Source organism: Taudactylus pleione, unplaced genomic scaffold (genome assembly GCF_031769625.1).
Source record: "Taudactylus pleione unplaced genomic scaffold, aTauple2 ptg000893l, whole genome shotgun sequence".
Taxonomy (NCBI): Eukaryota; Metazoa; Chordata; class Amphibia; order Anura; family Myobatrachidae; genus Taudactylus; species Taudactylus pleione.
In genome coordinates, this window is record NW_028285294.1 from 672,501 (window position 1) to 694,886 (window position 22,386).

At 47.4% G+C, this 22,386-nt stretch overlaps 1 protein-coding gene across 1 annotated transcript in view; it reads right to left on the reverse strand.

Moving 5' to 3' along the window:
* RAD54L2 (RAD54 like 2) overlaps nucleotides 1-18,857 on the reverse strand; it is a 51,849-nt gene extending 32,992 nt beyond the window's left edge. Inside the window, exons 1-2 of the mRNA XM_088459070.1 lie at nucleotides 18,625-18,857; nucleotides 6,029-6,326 (exon numbers count right to left, since the gene is read on the reverse strand). Of these exons, the coding sequence (XP_088315196.1) occupies nucleotides 6,029-6,266 (238 nt within the window). The 5' untranslated portion in view covers nucleotides 6,267-6,326; nucleotides 18,625-18,857. The remainder of the gene's footprint in view (nucleotides 1-6,028; nucleotides 6,327-18,624) is intronic.
* Between the last annotated feature and the right edge of the window lie 3,529 nt (nucleotides 18,858-22,386).

Sequence of the window (22,386 nt, forward strand, 5' to 3'; positions counted from 1 at the left end):
GTGGTCTTGGGGTGATGGGATGTGTTGGGTTTGCGCCAGACATAGCGTTTTCCTTGGTGGCTGAAAAGTTCACTTTTAGTCTCATCTGACCAGAGCACCTTCCTCCATACATTTGGGGAGTCGCACACATGCCTTTTGGCAAACTCAAATCGTATCTTCTTATTTTTATCAGTAAGTAATGGCTGTTTTCTGGCCACTCTCCCATAAAGCCCAGCTCTATGGAGTGTACGGCTTATTGTGGTCACAGGCACAGATACACCAGTCTCTGCTGTGGGACTCTGCAGCTCCTTCAGGGTTACCTTTGGTCTCTGTGCTGCCTCTCTGATTAATGCCCTCCTTGCCCGATCTGTGAGTTTTGGTGGGCGGCCCTCTCTTGGCAGGTTTGTTGTGGTACCATGTTCTTACCATTTGATGATGATGGATTTGATGGTGCTCCGGGGGATCATTAAAGATTTGGATATTTTTTTATAACCCAGAATTGTACTTCTCAACAACTTTGTCCCTGACGTGTTTGGGGAGCTCCTTGGTCCTCATGGTGTGAGGCCTCCTGCTTAGTGGTGTTGCAGCCTCTGGGACCTCTCAGAAAAGGTGCGCTTATACTGACGGATCATGTGACACTTAGATATCACACAGGTGGGCTTCATTTCACTAATTATGAGACTTAAGAAGGTAATTGGTTGCACCAGAACTTTTGAGGGGCTTCATAGCAAAGGGGGTGATTACATATGCACATGCCAATTTTCTGAATTTTATTATAAAGATTCTTTTTTATATATATTTTTCTCATTTCACTTCACCAAATTAGACTACTTTGTGCAGATCCATTTAAATTACAGGTTGTAATGTAACAAAAAAGGTAAAAAGCCAAGGGGGGTGAATACTTTTTCAAGGCACTGTATATATATGATTTCCGGTCTCCAGGCCGGTGGGGATTCCTCAGACGAGGTTGTCTTAAAATACGTTCAATATTCTTCGTTTAAAAGAGGATTAAAATGTAGAATGTGGTGATCATTACATGCAGCTACTGGACCCCCCACAAAATAAATAAATCACAATTCAATTTATGTGAAAAAAATGTTTTTAAATGAGCTTTCCCCAGTATGACGACTTCTTATATTTACTGAATTTAGTTATTCTCCCCCAGCAATATGGGACCTATGTCTAGTTTTGGAGGAAGGCAATGACCGCGTGTGGACACCTCTACCTTAGCAGGTGACCCCTCACGTAGCCCGTAGGTTTACTGCATTACGGCATAACCAAAGCTTACAACTACATTTGGGGCGGGATAACGGGAACGGAACAATATACAATTTGACATGACGATCATAAACTTATTAGTGTCACACCCTATTAGTGTCTTCTGCGCGGGGACCTTTGACCTATAACCGGAATATGCCATCTGTGTCTCATTAATTACAGTGTCTCATTCACATACATGGGAGCCTGACGGACATCTATGCGTCACGGCAGACAGGCGCTAAAGCCACGTTCCCTGCAGTTGTCAGACACAAATACGATCTGATTGCAAACAACAGATCAATAATCCGCCAAGGGCGTCACAATGACACGGTGACCCTCAGCTGCCAGGTACAAGGATGAACCCGGGTGGAAAGCATAGCAACCAGTCAGATTGTAGTTACCAGTCACTAGCAAGGTTTACAAAATGAAAGCAAGGATCTTATTGGCTTCTACTGATAACTAGTTTTCCTCTGTATCTGTAATCTTAAATGCCTGCAGCTCATTCTATACACCTTATACACACACATCTATACACCTTATACACACACACAGCCTGCAGCTCATTCTATACACCTTATACACACACACAGCCTGCAGCTCATTCTATACACCTTATACACACACACAGCCTGCAGCTCATTCTATACACCTTATACACACACATCTATACACCTTATACACACACACAGCCTGCAGCTCATTCTATACACCTTATACACACACACAGCCTGCAGCTCATTCTATACACCTTATACACACACACAGCCTGCAGCTCATTCTATACACCTTATACACACACACAGCCTGCAGCTCATTCTATACACCTTATACACACACACAGCCTGCAGCTCATTCTATACACCTTATACACACACACAGCCTGCAGCTCATTCTATACACCTTATACACACAGCCTGCAGCTCATTCTATACACCTTATACACACACAGCCTACAGGTCATTCTATACACCTTATACACACAGCCTGCAGGTCATTCTATACACCTTATACACACAGCCTGCAGCTCATTCTATACACCTTATACACACACAGCCTGCAGCTCATTCAATACACCTTATACACACACACACAGCCTGCAGGTAATTCTATACACCTTATACACACACAGCCTGCAGCTCATTCTATACACCTTATACACACACACACACAGCCTGCAGCTCATTCTATACACCTTATACACACACACAGCCTGCAGCTCATTCTATACACCTTATACACACAGCCTGCAGCTCATTCTATACACCTTATACACACACACAGCCTGCAGCTCATTCTATACACCTTATACACACACACAGCCTGCAGCTCATTCTATACACCTTATACACACAGCCTGCAGCTCATTCTATACACCTTATACACACACACAGCCTGCAGCTCATTCTATACACCTTATACACACACACAGCCTACAGGTCATTATATACACCTTACACACACACACACACACACACAGCCTGCAGCTCATTCTATACACCTTATACACACACACACAGCCTGCAGCTCATTCTATACACCTTATACACACACACACAGCCTGCAGCTCATTCTATAAAACTTATATACACACACAGCCTGCAGGTCATTCTATACACCTTATACACACACACAGCCTGCAGCTCATTCTATACACCTTATACACACAGCCTGCAGCTCATTCTATACACCTTATACACACACAGCCTGCAGCTCATTCTATACACCTTATACACACACAGCCTACAGGTCATTCTATACACCTTATACACACAGCCTGCAGGTCATTCTATACACCTTATACACACAGCCTGCAGCTCATTCTATACACCTTATACACACACAGCCTGCAGCTCATTCAATACACCTTATACACACACACACAGCCTGCAGGTCATTCTATACACCTTATACACACACAGCCTGCAGCTCATTCTATACACCTTATACACACACACACACAGCCTGCAGCTCATTCTATACACCTTATACACACACACAGCCTGCAGCTCATTCTATACACCTTATACACACAGCCTGCAGCTCATTCTATACACCTTATACACACACACAGCCTGCAGCTCATTCTATACACCTTATACACACACACAGCCTGCAGCTCATTCTATACACCTTATACACACAGCCTGCAGTCATTATATACACCTTATACACACACACACAGCCTGCAGCTCATTCTATACACCTTATACACACACACAGCCTGCAGGTCATTCTATACACCTTATACACACACAGCCTACAGCTCATTCTATACACCTTATACACACACACACAGCCTGCAGCTCATTCTATACACCTTATACACACACACAGCCTGCAGCTCATTCTATACACCTTATACACACACAGCCTGCAGCTCATTCTATACACCTTATACACACACAGCCTGCAGCTCATTCTATACACCTTATACACACACACACAGCCTGCAGCTCATTCTATACACCTTATACACACACACACAGCCTGCAGCTCATTCTATACACCTTATACACACACACACAGCCTGCAGCTCATTCTATACACCTTATACACACAGCCTGCAGCTCATTCTATACACCTTATACACACAGCCTGCAGCTCATTCTATACACCTTATACACACAGCCTACAGGTCATTCTATACACCTTATACACACACAGCCTACAGGTCATTATATACACCTTACACACACACACAGACTGCAGGTAATTTTATACATCTTATACACACACAGCCTGCAGCTCATTCTATACAATTTACACAGACACAGCCTGCAGCTCATTATATACACCTTATACACACACAGCCTACAGGTCATTCTATACACCTTATATACACACACACACACACACAGCCTGCAGCTCATTCTATACACCTTATACACACACAGCCTGCAGCTCATTCTATACACCTTATACACACACACAGCCTGCAGCTCATTCTATACACCTTATACACACACACAGCCTGCAGCTCATTCTATACACCTTATACACACACACAGCCTGCAGCTCATTCTATACACCTTATACACACACAGCCTGCAGCTCATTCTATACACCTTATACACACAGCCTACAGCTCATTCTATACACCTTATACACACAGCCTGCAGCTCATTCTATACACCTTATACACACACACAGCCTGCAGCTCATTCTATACACCTTATACATACAGCCTGCAGCTCATTCTATACACCTTATACACACACACACAGCCTGCAGCTCATTCTATACACCTTATACACACACAGCCTGCAGCTCATTCTATACACCTTATACACACACAGCCTGCAGCTCATTCTATACACCTTATACACACACAGCCTGCAGCTCATTCTATACACCTTATACACACACAGCCTGCAGATCATTCTATACACCTTATACACACACAGCCTACAGCTCATTCTATACACCTTAAACACACACACAGCCTGCAGCTCATTCTATACACCATATACACACACACAGCCTGCAGGTCATTCTATACACCTTATACACACACAGCCTGCATCTCATTCTATACACCTTATACACACACACAGCCTGCAGCTCATTCTATACACCTTATACACACACACACAGCCTGCAGCTCATTCTATACACCTTATACACACAGCCTGCAGGTCATTATATACACCATATACACACACACAGCCTGCAGCTCATTCTATACACCTTATACACACACACACAGCCTGCAGGTCATTATATACACCATATACACACACACAGCCTGCAGGTCATTCTATACACCATATACACCATACACACAGCCTACAGGTCATTCTATACACCTTATACACACACACACAGCCTGCAGGTCATTATATACACCTTATACACACACAGCCTGCAGCTCATTCTATACACCTTATACACACACACAGCCTGCAGGTCATTCTATACACCTTATACACACACACAGACTGCAGGTAATTTTATACAATATTTTCAAGAATTTTGTGGCTCAAACAAAGTATGTGCACATTGAACTATCAAAAAGCAAATGTGTCACTATCTCATGCTGGAAAAATTTGGTATTTTGGAATATTTGGATATGGGAGACTCACCCTGTATTACATAAACGTTACAGGAAAGTACTTACACCCAACAAAGCAAAGTTATAACAGTGGAGAGCCCATTATACCTGCATAATACAAGCATTCTAAAATCATTATGGACAGGTTGGTAAATTGCCGTCATTGTGAAATGACCAGATATGTATATACTGTAATAGGCTGACCCGGGTCATCGCCGCCATAATAAGACAGGAAAGGGCCGGGCACCTTACCTCCAAAATGAGCACTATTCAGGGGTGGATTCCATGGCACAAATTTATTGCTTACACTACAGATCCAGCGTCCCCCATCCACCCTGCGTCCCCCATCCACCGTGTCCCCCCCCCCACACCTTCAGCATCTATATAAATGACCATTGTGAAACCTCTTCTGCAGACACACAGTTGCAAAATGACAACCACCACAAAACAACTCTAATACTTCTGTAATAACAGAGTTTGCTGAGAGACTGGAAACGTGTCACCATGAAATAAAAGTAGTCATCAGCTCTGCGGCTCTACTCAGCTGACCTGGCTGGAAGGACGGGGGTAAAACCAGCAACTTTGCCAGCCTTGCCATACAGCCCATGGGTATCGCGAAGATTCCAAGTCGGGGCTGGGACGCAGTTTATCTATTCACCGGCAATGACCTATGATCCAACACCCTCAGCACATACGCCCCCTGCTGGACAGCTGTGGTAATCTGCCCTCTTCACTGACCTTTTTTATCATTTCCATCGTCCTCATCATCTCCATCATTCTCATCATCCATTCCATCTTCTGCGGCAGCTTCTTCTTCTTCATCTTCGTCATCACCATCATCATCATTTTCTTCTTCTTCATCATCATCATCATCATCCTCGTCGTCATCCTCGTCTTCCTCACCCTCACCCTCTTCCTCCTCCTCTTCCTGTGGCTCAAGCTCTGGCTCACTTGCCGAGATGGACGCGTCAGACATTGCAAATCCGTCCAGAGAGCAACACGTTACCTGCTCATTCTGAATGGACAGACGGGGGAGCTGTGGACAGACACAAATATGGCATCAGACAGATTCTCCAATGAGGTTTGTGAAAAAATTTAAAAAACAACCTACTAGTTCCAGAATCACCAAATCTACTGCATGAAGGGGCCACTTATACCGATGACTTAAAAGCCGCCGGTTCAAATCCCAACCCTGGAAGCCCGACAGATCATAATCCAGACGCCGGCCGGTAAGTATATTTAAGCCCCTCTCCCTCCCCCTAACCCTCCCTCGGGGGAGCCTAACACCAAGTCCCCAACCCTAACCCCCCCCCCCTCCATGCAACCGTAAACCTCCCGGGCGGGTGCCTAACCCTAACCTCCCCCCGATGGTGCTTAACCCTAAACCCCCCCCTCCCCGCACCCTAAACCTCCCGAGGGGTGCTTAACCCTAACCCCCCCTTCCCCTAACCTAACCCCAAGTCCCCCCTGGAGGTGCCTAAACCTATGCTGCTAACTGCTCGCGATGCTCGGCGTCAGGATTTCAGCGTGGGGCTACTGATAGGCGTCAGTATTTAGTCCTATGCCGGGCTTTCATTGTCAGGATTCTGGCGGTCTGTATTTCAACCGCCGGCATCCTGACTACATCCCATAGCGCACACATTTATATACATACATACATACATACATACATACACACACACACATATACATACATACATAGATATGGGCGCTCTATAATCAAGTGAAGGTAGGGTGCTAGAACAGCACTACATGGATAGTACATACACCAAAGTGGTTAATTTGCGCCAACCAACATTTTGGACAACTATGTGGCTGTCAAAAGGCAGAAAAAGGGCTCGAAACGATGCTGTTATTTTATAGGTGTTTGAACTATACCTTGGGATGCCGTTCTTATCCTCTCTCAATATATATATATATATATATATATATATATATATTATATACACACACACATACATACATACATACATCCATCCATGTATGGCCCGCACTCTCACTCCAAATCAGTACAGCTGCTGGAGTGCTATCCTCAATGTTAGTCCCATAAAGATGGGGACTCATGAACAGAACAAAAGAATAGAGTGTACTATTGGACATTGTCTTGAGAAAGGTCCCAAGGAGGACCGAAATGTCGACTGACTGATTCTGATGTGATGATGGAATAAAACCTTATGCTTTAATACTTTAAGTGAACACCCTGGTGAGTGCACTCTATTCTTTTGTATATGTGTATATATATATTTATATTTATATATATATATATATATATATATATATATATATATATATAATATTACACCTATGTGCAGCGTCAAGATAATAAAGTTATGTGGAATAAAGAACGGTTGGTGCCGCTAGCATCACTGCCTCCCAGCACTGAGGTCTTGAGTTTAATTCCGAGTCATGGCCTATCTATGTGGAGCTTGTATGTTCTCATGGGGCTTTCTAAGGTTTCCTCCCACACGCCAAAAACATACTTGGGTCTCAAGAACCCAAAAGCTAAATATAGTATTGAGGGTACTTTAATGGAAAATACAGAGGAGGAAAGGGATCTAGGAGTCACTATTTCAGCTGATTTAAAGCCTGGTAAGAATTGTAACAAAGCAATGAGGAAGGTAAGTCAGATGCTTAGTTGTATAGGGAGAGGAATCAGTAGCAGAAAGAAAGAAGTGATAATACCACTGTATAGGTCATTGGTACGTCCTCATCTATAATACTGTGTTCAGTTCTGGAGGCCATATGTCCAGAAGGATATAAATACATTAGAGACTGTACAAAGAAGGGCAACTAAAATGGTGCAAGGTCTACACCACAAAACGTACCAGGAAAGACTAAAAGATCTTATGTATAGTCTGGAACAGAGAAGGGAAAGGGGGGACATAATAGAAACGTTCAAATATATCCAGGGTTTTAACAAGGTGCAGGAGGGAGACGTCCTTCATAGGAAGGGATGTACGAGAACACGAGGACATGCACTGACACTGGGGGGAGACATTCTTCATAGGAAGGGATGTACAAGAACACGAGGACATGCACTGACACTGGGGGGAGCCGTTCTTCATAGGAAGGGATGAACAAGAACACGAGGACATGCACTGACACTGGGGGAGACATTCTTCATAGGAAGGGATGAACAAGAACACGAGGACATGCCCTGACACTGGGGGGAGACATTCTTCATAGGAAGGAATGAACAAGAACACGAGGACATGCACTGACACTGGGGGGAGACATTCTTCATAGGAAGGGATGTACAAGAACACGAGGACATGCCCTGACACTGGGGGGAGACATTCTTCATAGGAAGGGATGTACAAGAACACGAGGACATGCCCTGACACTAGGGGGAGACATTCTTCATAGGAAGGAATGAACAAGAACACGAGGACATGCCCTGACACTGGGGGAGACATTCTTCATAGGAAGGGATGTACAAGAACACGAGGACATGCCCTGACACTGGGGGGAGACATTCTTCATAGGAAGGAATGAACAAGAACACGAGGACATGCCCTGACACTGGGGGGAGACGTTCTTCATAGGAAGGGATGTACAAGAACACGAGGACATGCACTGACACTGGGGGGAGACGTTCTTCATAGGAAGGGATGTACAAGAACACGAGGACATGCACTGACACTGGGGGGAGACGTTCTTCATAGGAAGGGATGTACAAGAACACGAGGACATGCACTGACACTGGGGGGAGGCGTTCTTCATAGGAAGGGATGTACAAGAACACGAGGACATGCACTGACACTGGGGGGAGACGTTCTTCATAGGAAGGGATGTACAAGAACACGAGGACATGCACTGACACTGGGGGGAGGCGTTCTTCATAGGAAGGGATGTACAAGAACACGAGGACATGCACTGACACTGGGGGGAGGCGTTCTTCATAGGAAGGGATGTACAAGAACACGAGGACATGCACTGACACTGGGGGGAGACATTCTTCATAGGAAGGGATGTACAAGAACACGAGGACATGCACTGACACTGGGGGGAGCCATTCTTCATAGGAAGGGATGTACAAGAACACGAGGACATGCACTGACACTGGGGGGAGACGTTCTTCATAGGAAGGGATGTACTAAAACACGAGGACATGCACTGACACTGGGGGGAGATATTCTTCATAGGAAGGGATGTACAAGAACACGAAGACATGCACTGACACTGGGGGGAGACGTTCTTCATAGGAAGGGATGTACAAGAACACGAGGACATGCACTGACACTGGGGGGAGACGTTCTTCATAGGAAGGGATGTACAAGAACACGAGGACATGCACTGACACTGGGGGGAGGCGTTCTTCATAGGAAGGGATGTACAAGAACACGAGGACATGCACTGACACTGGGGGGAGACGTTCTTCATAGGAAGGGATGTACAAGAACACGAAGACATGCACTGACACTGGGGGGAGACGTTCTTCATAGGAAGGGATGTACAAGAACACGAGGACATGCACTGACACTGGGGGGAGACGTTCTTCATAGGAAGGGATGTACAAGAACACGAGGACATGCACTGACACTGGGGGGAGACGTTCTTCATAGGAAGGGATGTACAAGAACACGAGGACATGCACTGACACTGGGGGGAGATGTTCTTCATAGGAAGGGATGTACAAGAACACGAGGACATGCACTGACACTGGGGGGAGGCGTTCTTCATAGGAAGGGATGTACAAGAACACGAGGACATGCACTGACACTGGGGGGAGACGTTCTTCATAGGAAGGGATGTACAAGAACACGAGGACATGCACTGACACTGGGGGGAGATGTTCTTCATAGGAAGGGATGTACAAGAACACGAGGACATGCACTGACACTGGGGGGAGACGTTCTTCATAGGAAGGGATGTACAAGAACACGAGGACATGCACTGACACTGGGGGGAGACATTCTTCATAGGAAGGGATGTACAAGAACACGAAGACATGCACTGACACTGGGGGGAGACGTTCTTCATAGGAAGGGATGTACAAGAACACGAGGACATGCACTGACACTGGGGGGAGACGTTCTTCATAGGAAGGGATGTACAAGAACACGAGGACATGCACTGACACTGGGGGGAGACGTTCTTCATAGGAAGGGATGTACAAGAACACGAGGACATGCACTGACACTGGGGGGAGGCGTTCTTCATAGGAAGGGATGTACAAGAACACGAGGACATGCACTGACACTGGGGGGAGACGTTCTTCATAGGAAGGGATGTACAAGAACACGAAGACATGCACTGACACTGGGGGGAGACGTTCTTCATAGGAAGGGATGTACAAGAACACGAGGACATGCACTGACACTGGGGGGAGACGTTCTTCATAGGAAGGGATGTACAAGAACACGAGGACATGCACTGACACTGGGGGGAGATGTTCTTCATAGGAAGGGATGTACAAGAACACGAGGACATGCACTGACACTGGGGGGAGGCGTTCTTCATAGGAAGGGATGTACAAGAACACGAGGACATGCACTGACACTGGGGGGAGACGTTCTTCATAGGAAGGGATGTACAAGAACACGAGGACATGCACTGACACTGGGGGGAGATGTTCTTCATAGGAAGGGATGTACAAGAACACGAGGACATGCACTGACACTGGGGGGAGACGTTCTTCATAGGAAGGGATGTACAAGAACACGAGGACATGCACTGACACTGGGGGGAGGCAGATTCAAAGGAAATTTGAGGAAAAACAACATCACAGAAAGGGTAGTGGATAAGTGGAATAGCCCCCATCAGAGGTGGTAGAGGCTAAGACCGTAGAGCAATATAAACATGCTTGGGATAGACATAAGGATATCCTTACACAGAACTGAGGATCACATAGGGCTGAGGTTACCAAAAGGCAAACAAGGGCAGACTAGATGGGCCAAGTGGTTCTTATCTGCCATCAAAGTCTATTCTGGTAGGTTAATTGGCATCTGCCGAAAAAATTAACCTTAGTGTCCGTGTGCCCATGGGGTAGGGAACATAGAGTGTAAGCTCCACTCGGACAGGGACTGATGTGAATGACGAACATAGTCTCTGGAAAGCGCTGTGGAATATGTGTGCGCTATATAAATTGCGGGTAATACATAAATAATAACATCTCCGGGGTAGATGTTACTCCTGTGCAGCCCTCTGTGTACACTAATCTATATTATCACTGACGTACACTAATCTATATTATCACTGCCGTACACTAATCTATATTATCACTGCCGTACACTAATCTATATTATCACTGCCGTACACTAATCTATATTATCACTGCCGTACACTAATCTATATTATCACTGCCGTACACTAATCTATATTATCACTGCCGTACACTAATCTATATTATCACTGCCGTACACTAATCTATATTATCACTGACGGATCTGCAGGATACACATCAGCCTCAGCATTTCATAAGATGCTTAAGTTGTATTTTGAAAATATTTTTTCTGGTATTAAAGTCATTGTACAAATGAAATAAGTTGTAGCTACGGGTGTAGTAGGTATTACACATGGCCAGCGGTTCAAATCCCGACAGCGGAAGCCTGACACCAATGAAGATCCCGACTGCTAATTAGGTGAGTATCGCTAACCTAATTCCCCCCCCCTAACCCTCCCTTAGGGGTGCCGAACGCTAACCTCCCCCTCTAAGTGCCTAAACCTAACCCCCCCCTTCCCCTAGCCTAACCCTAACCTCCCCCAGGGGGTGCCTAACCCTAACCCCCCCCCTTCCCCTAGCCTAAACCTAACCCTCCCGGGGGGTGCCTAACCCTAAGTCTCCACCAGAAGCCCCTAACCTAACCCTCCCCCCCACAGCTGTCTGCGCCCGGCTTACCTTCGTTCGGTATGCCGGGCGTCGGTCTCCCAGCGCAGGTCTAATGACAGGCATCGGGATTTCGACACCTGTCATTAGTACTTTGCTGGGATTAGACAGTCGGGAAGCCGGCGGTCGGCATTTAGACCGTCAGCTTCCTGACTACATCTGAGCGTGTGGCGGGTCTATATTCACTGTGACTGCAGGGGGTATATATACTAAAGTGAGAGTTTTTAGAAGTGGAGATGTTGCCCATAGCAACCAATTAGATTCTACTTAACACTTATCTAGCACCTTCTGGAAGTTAATAGCTAGAATCTGATTGGCTGCTATGGGCAACATCTCCACTTCTAAAAACTCTCACTTTAGTAACTATCCCCCTAGCAGGCAGAGGGCAGTGAGATGGCGGCATTGGTTACAGGAGAAATGATGTCCCCCTCAGTTTATATACATTCACTATGTGCGCTCAGCTCGTCCGAGGTAAAGGTTTATAAAAACTGTATTATATAACCTCTCAGCTCAGCTGTGCTATTACTAATGCCCATCCCAGAGTACTGTGTTCTGCTAATAGTCCCACTTGTTACACCCGGCAGCGGTCGGCAGACTCCTGAGGGTTATTGATGCGGACCACCCAGAGAGCCGCAAATGTCATACAGTAGCACTGAGCAAGTACTAACGCCTGTAACATCACAAAGTGCTCAGGGACTGGAAACTCATATTTATTCCACTGCACGGAGGATAGACCCATGTGTGGCACTCAGGCTGGATATTACACAGTGCATGACGGGCTGGTCGGCACAGACAGGATCCTCACAGAATGTCTGACAGAACAGGTCACCTATGCACAGTGTATGGGCTAAGTCTTCCCATCTCTCTGTACACAGTCTGATAAATGTGCTGCTTAAGTTTTAAAGAGACAAAAAAAAAAAAAAAAAGAAAGTGTCTTAGAGGATCCATTACTCTATCCGCGCTTGTACAAAGCTGCACCATCTGTGCCGAGTAACAGAATTGGCTCCTGGTGAATGGATGAGCCGTACGCTGCTTTCTGGATTCCATTACACTCAGTGTGTGTGTAGGTGACGGGGATCGGACACATAACACAGTGATGGAGACTCCCGATGTCGCCATGTCCCGATGTCACCCCAGGCACCAAGCGCTGACAATATTTTACATTTTTATATATAACAAAAAAAACAACATAGTTCGAAGGGAAACTACATCCTGGAAGATATTCACACACGTACAGAAGAAAATTCCTATACAATCGCTTAGCTGGCCATACGTACAGCAATTAGCTGGCCAATGTAGTCACTTTATGTCAGACTTGTTGTAAATCACTGCTGGCCCAAAGTGACAGGCATTCCGGGTCAGCATATAATCACATTTCAATCCGGACTGTCTGATGTCGCCTGCCAGTGAGAGGGGCTCGAAGAGCTGGTAGCTCGGTCTGAGCGCCAGACCACCAATCTTACACACAGACCCGGGTGCTCTGCAATCAGCGGGACTGACTGGATCTGTCCGTACAGAGACACCAGTAACGGGTCATCACTGCATCCTATCCACAGTCAGGTTATGAGCCATTCCCATGATCCCTGCTGATCCACTGCCTCCTACAGAGATAGGATCTCATACACACTGACCCATAGCCTCCTACAGAGACTGGATCTCATACACACTGACCCATAGCCTCCTACAGAGACAGGATCTCATACACACTGACCCATAGCCTCCTACAGAGACTGGATCTTAAGCACACTGATCCACTTACTCCTACAGAGAAAAGATCTCATACACACTGATCCTCTGCCTCCTACAGAGACAGGCGAGACACTGATCCGCTTACTCCTACAGAGACTGGATCTCATACACACTGATCCACTGCCTTCTACAGTCCTACAGAGACAGTATCTCATACACACTGAACCATCACCTCCTACAGAGACTGGATCTTATACACACAGACCAACTTACTCCTACAGAGAAAGGATCTCATACACACTGATCCTCTGCCTTCTACAGAGACTGGGTCTCATATATACAGATCCACTGCCTCCTACAGAGACATGATCTCATACTCACTGATCCATAGCCTCCTTCAGAGACAGGAACTCATACATACTGATCCACTGCCACCTACAGAGACTGGATCTCATACACACTGATCTATAGCCTCTTACAGAGACAGGATATCATACACACTTAAACATCACCTTCTTTATAAACTGGGTCACATACACACTGATCCACAACACAGTATGGAGACATACAGAGATTCATCATATACTATAGAGGCAGGGTCCCCTACACACAGATCCATCACCCACTGCATAGACAGGATCCCTGATCCTTTACATACTATACAGTGAGGATCCCATGGACACTGATTCATCACCTACTATACAGTGAGGGTCCTAATCACAATGATCCCTTACCCATAATACAGTGAGGATCCCATGCACACTGATCTGTCACCTACTATACAGTGAGGGTCCTGTACACCCTGATCCATTACCCATTATACAGTGAGGGTCACATGCACACTGATCTGTCACCTACTATACAGTGAGGGGCCTGTACACCCTGATCCATTACCCACTATACAGTGAGGGTCACATGCACACTGATCCATCACCCACTATACAGTGAGGGTCCCATACACACTGATCCATCACCCACTATACAGTGAGGGTCCCATACACACTGATCCATCACCTACTATACAGTGAGGGGCCTGTACACCCTGATCCATCACCCATTATACAGTGAGGGTCACATGCACACTCATCTGTCACCTACTATACAGTGAGGGTCCTAATCACAATGATCCATTACCCATAATACAGTGAGGATCCCATGCACACTCATCTGTCACCTACTATACAGTGAGGGTCCTGTACACCCTGATCCATTACCCATTATACAGTGAGGATCCCATGCACACTGATCTGTCACCTACTATACAGTCAGGGTCCTAATCACAATGATCCATTACCCATAATACAGTGAGGATCCCATGCACACTCATCTGTCACCTACTATACAGTGAGTGTCCTGTACACCCTGATCCATTACCCATTATACAGTGAGGGTCCCATGCACACTGATCTGTCACCTACTATACAGTGAGGGTCCTAATCACAATGATCCATTACCCATTATACAGTGAGGGTCACATGCACACTGATCTGTCACCTACTATACAGTGAGGGTCCTAATCACAATGTTCCATTACCCATTATATAGTGAGGGTCCCATGCACACTGATCTATCACCTACTATACAGTGAGGGTCCCATACACACTGATCCATCACCCACTATACAGTGAGGGTCCCATACACACTGATCCATCACCCACTATTCAGTGAGGGTCCCATACACACTGATCCATCACCCACTATTCAGTGAGGGTCCCATACACACTGATCCATCACCCACTATACAGTGAGGGTCCCATACACACTGATCCATCACCCACTATACAGTGAGGGTCCCATACACACTGATCCGTCACCCACTATACATTGAAGGTCCCATACACACTGATCCATCACCCACTATACAGTGAGGGTCCCATACACACTGATCAGTCACCCACTATACATTGAAGGTCCCATACACACTGATCCATCACCCACTATACAGTGAGGGTCCCATACACACTGATCCATCACCCACTATACAGTGAGGGTCCCATACACACTGATCCATCACCTACTATACAGTGAGGGGCCTGTACACCCTGATCCATCACCCATTATAGAGTGAGGGTCACATGCACACTCATCTGTCACCTACTATACAGTGAGGGTCCTGTACACCCTGATCCATTACCCATTATACAGTGAGGATCCCATGCACACTGATCTGTCACCTACTATACAGTGAGGGTCCTAATCACAATGATCCATTACCCATAATACAGTGAGGATCCCATGCACACTCATCTGTCACCTACTATACAGTGAGGGTCCTGTACACCCTGATCCATTACCCATTATACAGTGAGGGTCCCATGCACACTGATCTGTCACCTACTATACAGTCAGGGTCCTAATCACAATGATCCATTACCCATAATACAGTGAGGTCACATGCACACTGATCTGTCACCTACTATACAGTCAGGGTCCTGTACACCCTGATCCATCACCCACTATACAGTGAGGGTCCCATACACACTGATCCATCACCCACTATACAGTGAGGGTGCCATACACACTGATCCATCACCCACTATACAGTGAGGGTCCCATGCACACTGATCCATCACCAACTATACAGTGAGGGGCCTGTACACCCTGATCCATCACCCATTATACAGTGAGGGTCACATGCACACTGATCTGTCACCTACTATACAGTGAGGGGCCTGTACACCCTGATCCATTACCCATTATACAGTGAGGGTCACATGCACACTGATCTGTCACCCACTATACAGTGAGGGTCCTAATCACAATGATCCATTACCCATTATACAGTGAGGGTCCCATGCACACTGATCTATCACCTACTATACAGTCAGGGTCCTAATCACAATGATCCATTACCCATAATACAGTGAGGGTCCCATGCACACTGATCTGTCACCTACTATACAGTGAGGGGCCTGTACACCCTGATCCATTACCCATTATACAGTGAGGGTCACATGCACACTGATCTGTCACCCACTATACAGTGAGGGTCCTAATCACAATGATCCATTACCCATTATACAGTGAGGGTCCCATACACACTGATCCATCACCCACTATACAGTGAGGGTCCCATACACACTGATCCATCACCTACTATACAGTGAGAGTCCCATACACACTGATCCATCACCCACTATACAGTGAGGGTCCCATACACACTGATCCGTCACCCACTATACATTGAAGGTCCCATAAAAACTGATCCATCACCCACTATACAGTGAGGGTCCCATACACACTGATCCATCACCCACTATACAGTGAGGGTCCCATACACACTGATCCGTCACCCACTATACATTGAAGGTCCCATACACACTGATCCATCACCCACTATACAGTGAGGGTCCCATACACACTGATCAGTCACCCACTATACATTGAAGGTCCCATACACACTGATCCATCACCCACTATACAGTGAGGGTCCCATACACCCTGATCCATCACCCACTGTACAGTGAGGGTCAAACCACACTGATCCATCACCCACTGTACAGTGAGGGTCCCAACCACACTGATCCATCACCCACTGTACAGTGAGGGTCCCATACACACTGATCCATCACCCACTATACAGTGAGGGTCCCATACACACTGATCCATCACCCACTATACAGTGAGGGTCCTGTACACCCTGATCCATCACCCACTATACAGTGAGGGTCCTGTACACCCTGATCCATCACCCACTATACAGTGAGGGTCCCATACACACCGATCCATCACCCACTATACAGTGAGGGTCCCATACACACTGATCCGTCACCCACTATACAGTGAGGGTCCCATACACACTGATCCGTCACCCACTATACAGTGAGGGTCCCATACACACTGATCCGTCACCAACTATACAGTGAGGGTCCTAATCACAATGATCCATTATACAGTGAGGGTCCCATGCACACTGATCTATCACCCACTATACAGTGAGGGTCCTGTACACCCTGATCCATCACCCACTATACAGTGAGGGTCCCGTACACACTGATCCATCACCCACTATACAGTGAGGGTCCCGTACACACTGATCCATCACCCACTATACAGTGAGGGTCCCGTACACACTGATCCATCACCCACTATACATTGAGGGTCCCATACACACTGATCCATCACCCACTATACAGTGAGGGTCCCATACACACTGATCCATCACCCACTATACAGTGAGGGTCCCATACACACTGATCCGTCACCCACTATACATTGAAGGTCCCATAAAAACTGATCCGTCACTCAATATACACTGAAGGTCCCATACACACTGATCCATAACCCACTATACAGTGAGGGTCCCATACACACTGATCCATCACCCACTATACAGTGAGGGTCCCATACACACTGATCCATCACCCACTATACAGTGAGGGTCCCATACACACTGATCCATCACCCACTATACAGTGAGGGTCCCATACACACTGATCCATCACCCACTATAGTGAGGGTCCCATACACACTGATCCATCACCCACTATACAGTGAGGGTCCCATACACACTGATCCATCACCCACTATACAGTGAGGGTCCCATACACACTGATCCATCACCCACTATACAGCGAGGGTCCCATACACACTGATCCATCACCCACTATACAGCGAGGGTCCCATACACACTGACCCAGTCCGAGGTCAGACATCGGCACCAGGGATATAATAGACACTGTGAATGAATAGAGACCCCTGTAGAATACACACGTGTGTAACAGAGATAGATGCCCCTATAGAGGCGCCTATAGGCAGTATGCACACTCAGGGGAGGGGGAGCTCGCTCACACTCACCTCACCTCCTCACACTCACCTCACACGACGCACAGCTCGGACCTGTCCGCTCCCCGGGGTCTCTCTCTCTGTCTCCGGTCTCCCCTGTTCCGGCCTATCCGAGTCTCCCCCGCCTCCGCTCGGTCCCTGCAGGCCCGTCCGTCCAGCACCGCCCCGCCGGGAACACAGGACACACGACACAACGTTCCGCCCGGAAAGAAAGGTTCCGCGTCATGGGAGCTGCCTGCAGCACTGAGGGACAATGAGGTCTCCAACAGGGCGGGCTCCTGCCTAATACTGCAGTGCCAATAGCTGGTGGTGTTAATCACTGGTAGTATCAATAGCTAGAAGTATAAATCCCTGAGAGTATTAATAGCTGGTGGTATCAATAGCTGGCAGTATCAGTGTTGGTGGTATCAGTGTTGGTGGTATCAATAGCTGGAAGTATCAGTGTTGGTGGTATCAGTGTTGGTGGTATCAATAGCTGGTAGTATCAGTGTTGGTGGTATCAATAGCTGGCAGTATCAGTGTTGGTGGTATCAATAGCTGGCAGTATCAGTGTTGGTGGTATCAATAGCTGGCAGTCCCTGGTGTACATCTGTGCGCCCGAACTTGGACCAGCCTTATGGCAGAAGCAGTGTCTCCATCGCCTCCTATACCTGCACCAGTGTATACAGCCCCTGTCACTGACACACCCACTCCCATAACACGCCCATTGAACGGACCATGTTTGCGTGCGTCACCGCCCAGGAACGCTATCGCTTTTCCACAACATTTCTGATCCCATGCACCTAGATCGCAAAAGCGCTTTTGTGTGTACACGCTGTGTAACGCATGCACCATGCAAGCTTTTAGGGATTTTTGTGCATGCGCAGTTGCAAAATAAAGAAACTCAACTACATCTCCATTGGCCCTGAGTGCGCTTCTGAATCCAGCCCTTAGTGTCAATAGTATCAATAGCTGGTAGTAGGGATGGCCAATGCAGGCTACAGCATAGATGGCCTCTTTCGATGGTATCTTTAATGCTTCACATTGGCGGAAAACTATTGATGATGGACATCCTTGCTGTGGGACACAGAGATCCAATCAGGGCAGGGGGCAGGGCAGAGTGCGGCGACGGAGATGAGCAGCTAAGTGATGGTCCAATCGGGAGCGGCAGAGCTGAACAGGCCCTCCTGGGGCAGAGGTAGGTGTCCTTCTGCTGGGAAAACAAAACCATTGCTGCCATCGATGACAGAGAACATCTGACCCCCATCATCGATGGAAAAATCGCTGCTTATCTGTGGTAAACCTATGATTGCTAGCCATCGATGGTGGGTGGCCGTCGCCAGCTGTTAGTATCAGTCACTCTGAGTATTACTAGCTGGTAGAATCCATAGTGGTAGTATCAGAAGCTGGTAATGTCAGTAACTGATAGTATCAATAGCTGTTAGTACAGTGGGCCTCATTCAGATGAGATCACAATGCTGACATTTCCGCAGATATTGAGTGATTGTTAGGCCACGGCTCCATGAGTGATATCTTGTAGTGTGTCCCCGGCAGTGGTGTGCTCAATGTCCTTAACGACACTGAGCACAACGATATATCGTTCAGTGCCGGCACCCTCCCTCACCCCCGAACCTGCACAACCTGACAATATCGTCAGTTTAGACAGCGAGATTGCATTTAAACATGAGAGATTGCAGCTGCGATGGCATTTACATCCACATCTAAATCATGGCCAGTGTCAAGATTTCAATACCAAATAGTCTTAGCACCAGCACTTACGGACCCGGCATTATCTCGCCTCCCTCAGAATAATAATATTCAGTCTTGTCACTGACGGCTCTGCACATACTCCGTAAGTACGTGCAAGTATCTACCGGCAATTCAGGGCGTCTGCATCAGCCGCTTTCCTATCTGTGCACAATGCAGATCAGTGGCGTAACTATAAATTTTGCTCCCCCATGCCAAAAAAGTTTCAGGCGCTCCCCCCCCCCCCAAAAAAAAGGTCAAACACACCCAAAGACGACGTTTAAGGTGTGTGGTTACATGATACAGCAACGTGCCTTACACGTTATGACACACTAAGTAATGGCACTTATAACACAGTGTGCCACACCGGAATGCCCCTTACAACACATTATGCCACACCGGGAATGCCCCTTACAACACATTATGCCACATCGGAATGCCCCTTACAACACATTATGCCACACCGGAATGCCCCTTACAACACATTATGCCACACAGCAATGCCCCTTACACATGCCACACAATAATGCCACGTATAACACATAATGACATACAGTAAAGCCCTTATAACAATTTATGCCATGCTGTAATGCCCCTATTTCACATTATGCCACACTGTAATGCCACATACAACACATTATGCCACACAGTAATGCCCCTTACACATTATGCCACACAGTAATGCCCCTAATAGCACATTATGCACACAGTAATGCCAAATACACATTATGCCAAACAGTAATGCCCATTACATCCCACCCACCCTGACAGATCTACTTCACCAACCCTTCTCTCCGCTCCTGCCAGTCTGTCAACTCAGCTCAAGACAGGTTGCACAGTTTTTATGTCCGTGTAGAACCAGATTATTGGGAACATAGTTTAAAACCCTGTAAACTGTGTGTATCAAGTTAGTGCCCCTTATACAGTGCCCACTGTAGTTGTGCCCCAAAATGCAATGCCCCCTATACTAGTGCCCCTTATGCAATGCCCCCTGTAATAGTGCCCCTTATGCAATGCCCCCTGCAGTAGTGCCCATTATGCAGGGCCCCCTGTAATTGTGCCCATTAAAGTAGTGCCCCCTGTAGTTGTGCCTATATGCAGTGCCCCTTGTAGTTGTACCCATTTTAGTAGTACCCAGTAGTGAGCCCCTTGTAGTTGCCCCCAGTAGTGAGCCCCCTATAGTTGCCCCCAGTAGTGAGCCCCCTACAGTTGCCCCTAGTTGCCCCCAGTAGTGAGCCCCCTGTGGTTGCCCCCAGTAGTGAGCCCCCTGTGGTTGCCCCCAGTAGTGAGCCCCCTGTGGTTGCCCCCAGTAGTGAGCCCCCTGTAGTTGCCCCCAGTAGTGAGCCCCCTATAGGTGTCCCTAGTTGATCCCAATAGTGAGCCCCCAGTAGTGAGTCCCCTATAGGTGCACCTAGTTGATCCCAATAGTGAGCCCCCAGTAGTGAGCCCCCTGTAGTTGCTCCCCCCCCGCGCACACACAAAATAAAAACACTTACCTTTATCCCCGCTCCAGTGCTGCTGCCGCGCATACCCCGGCGTCCGCTCCTCGGCACTATGGGAGTCACGTCATGACGTCACTCCCATAGTGCCCTGCGGGACCCGGAAGACGGAGGGAGCTCCATCCTCCGGCTGCCGCCGGGGGTTTGAGTAGGAGCCAGGCGCCTGCTGGTAACACACTCAGCGGGCGCCCGGCAGATGGAGGGTGCAGGGGGTGCGACCGCACCCCCTGTACCCTCCGTAGTTACGGGAATTCCGCCACTGAGTGGCGTAACTACTGCCCCCGTCGCCCCCAAGCTACCCAGCGCCTCCAAGCCACCGCGGGGGCAGTAGTTACGCCAGTGATGCAGGTGTAATTACAGCTCTGCGTCACCCGCTTTCCTATCTGTGCCCACAATGCAGGTGTAATTACAGCTCTGCGTCACCCGCTTTCCTATCTGTGCCCACAATGCAGGTATAATTACAGCTCTGCATCAGCCTCTCTCCTATCTGTGCACACAATGCAGGTGTAATTACAGCTCTGCGTCACCCGCTCTCCTATCTGTGCGCACAAAGCAGGTGTAATTACAGC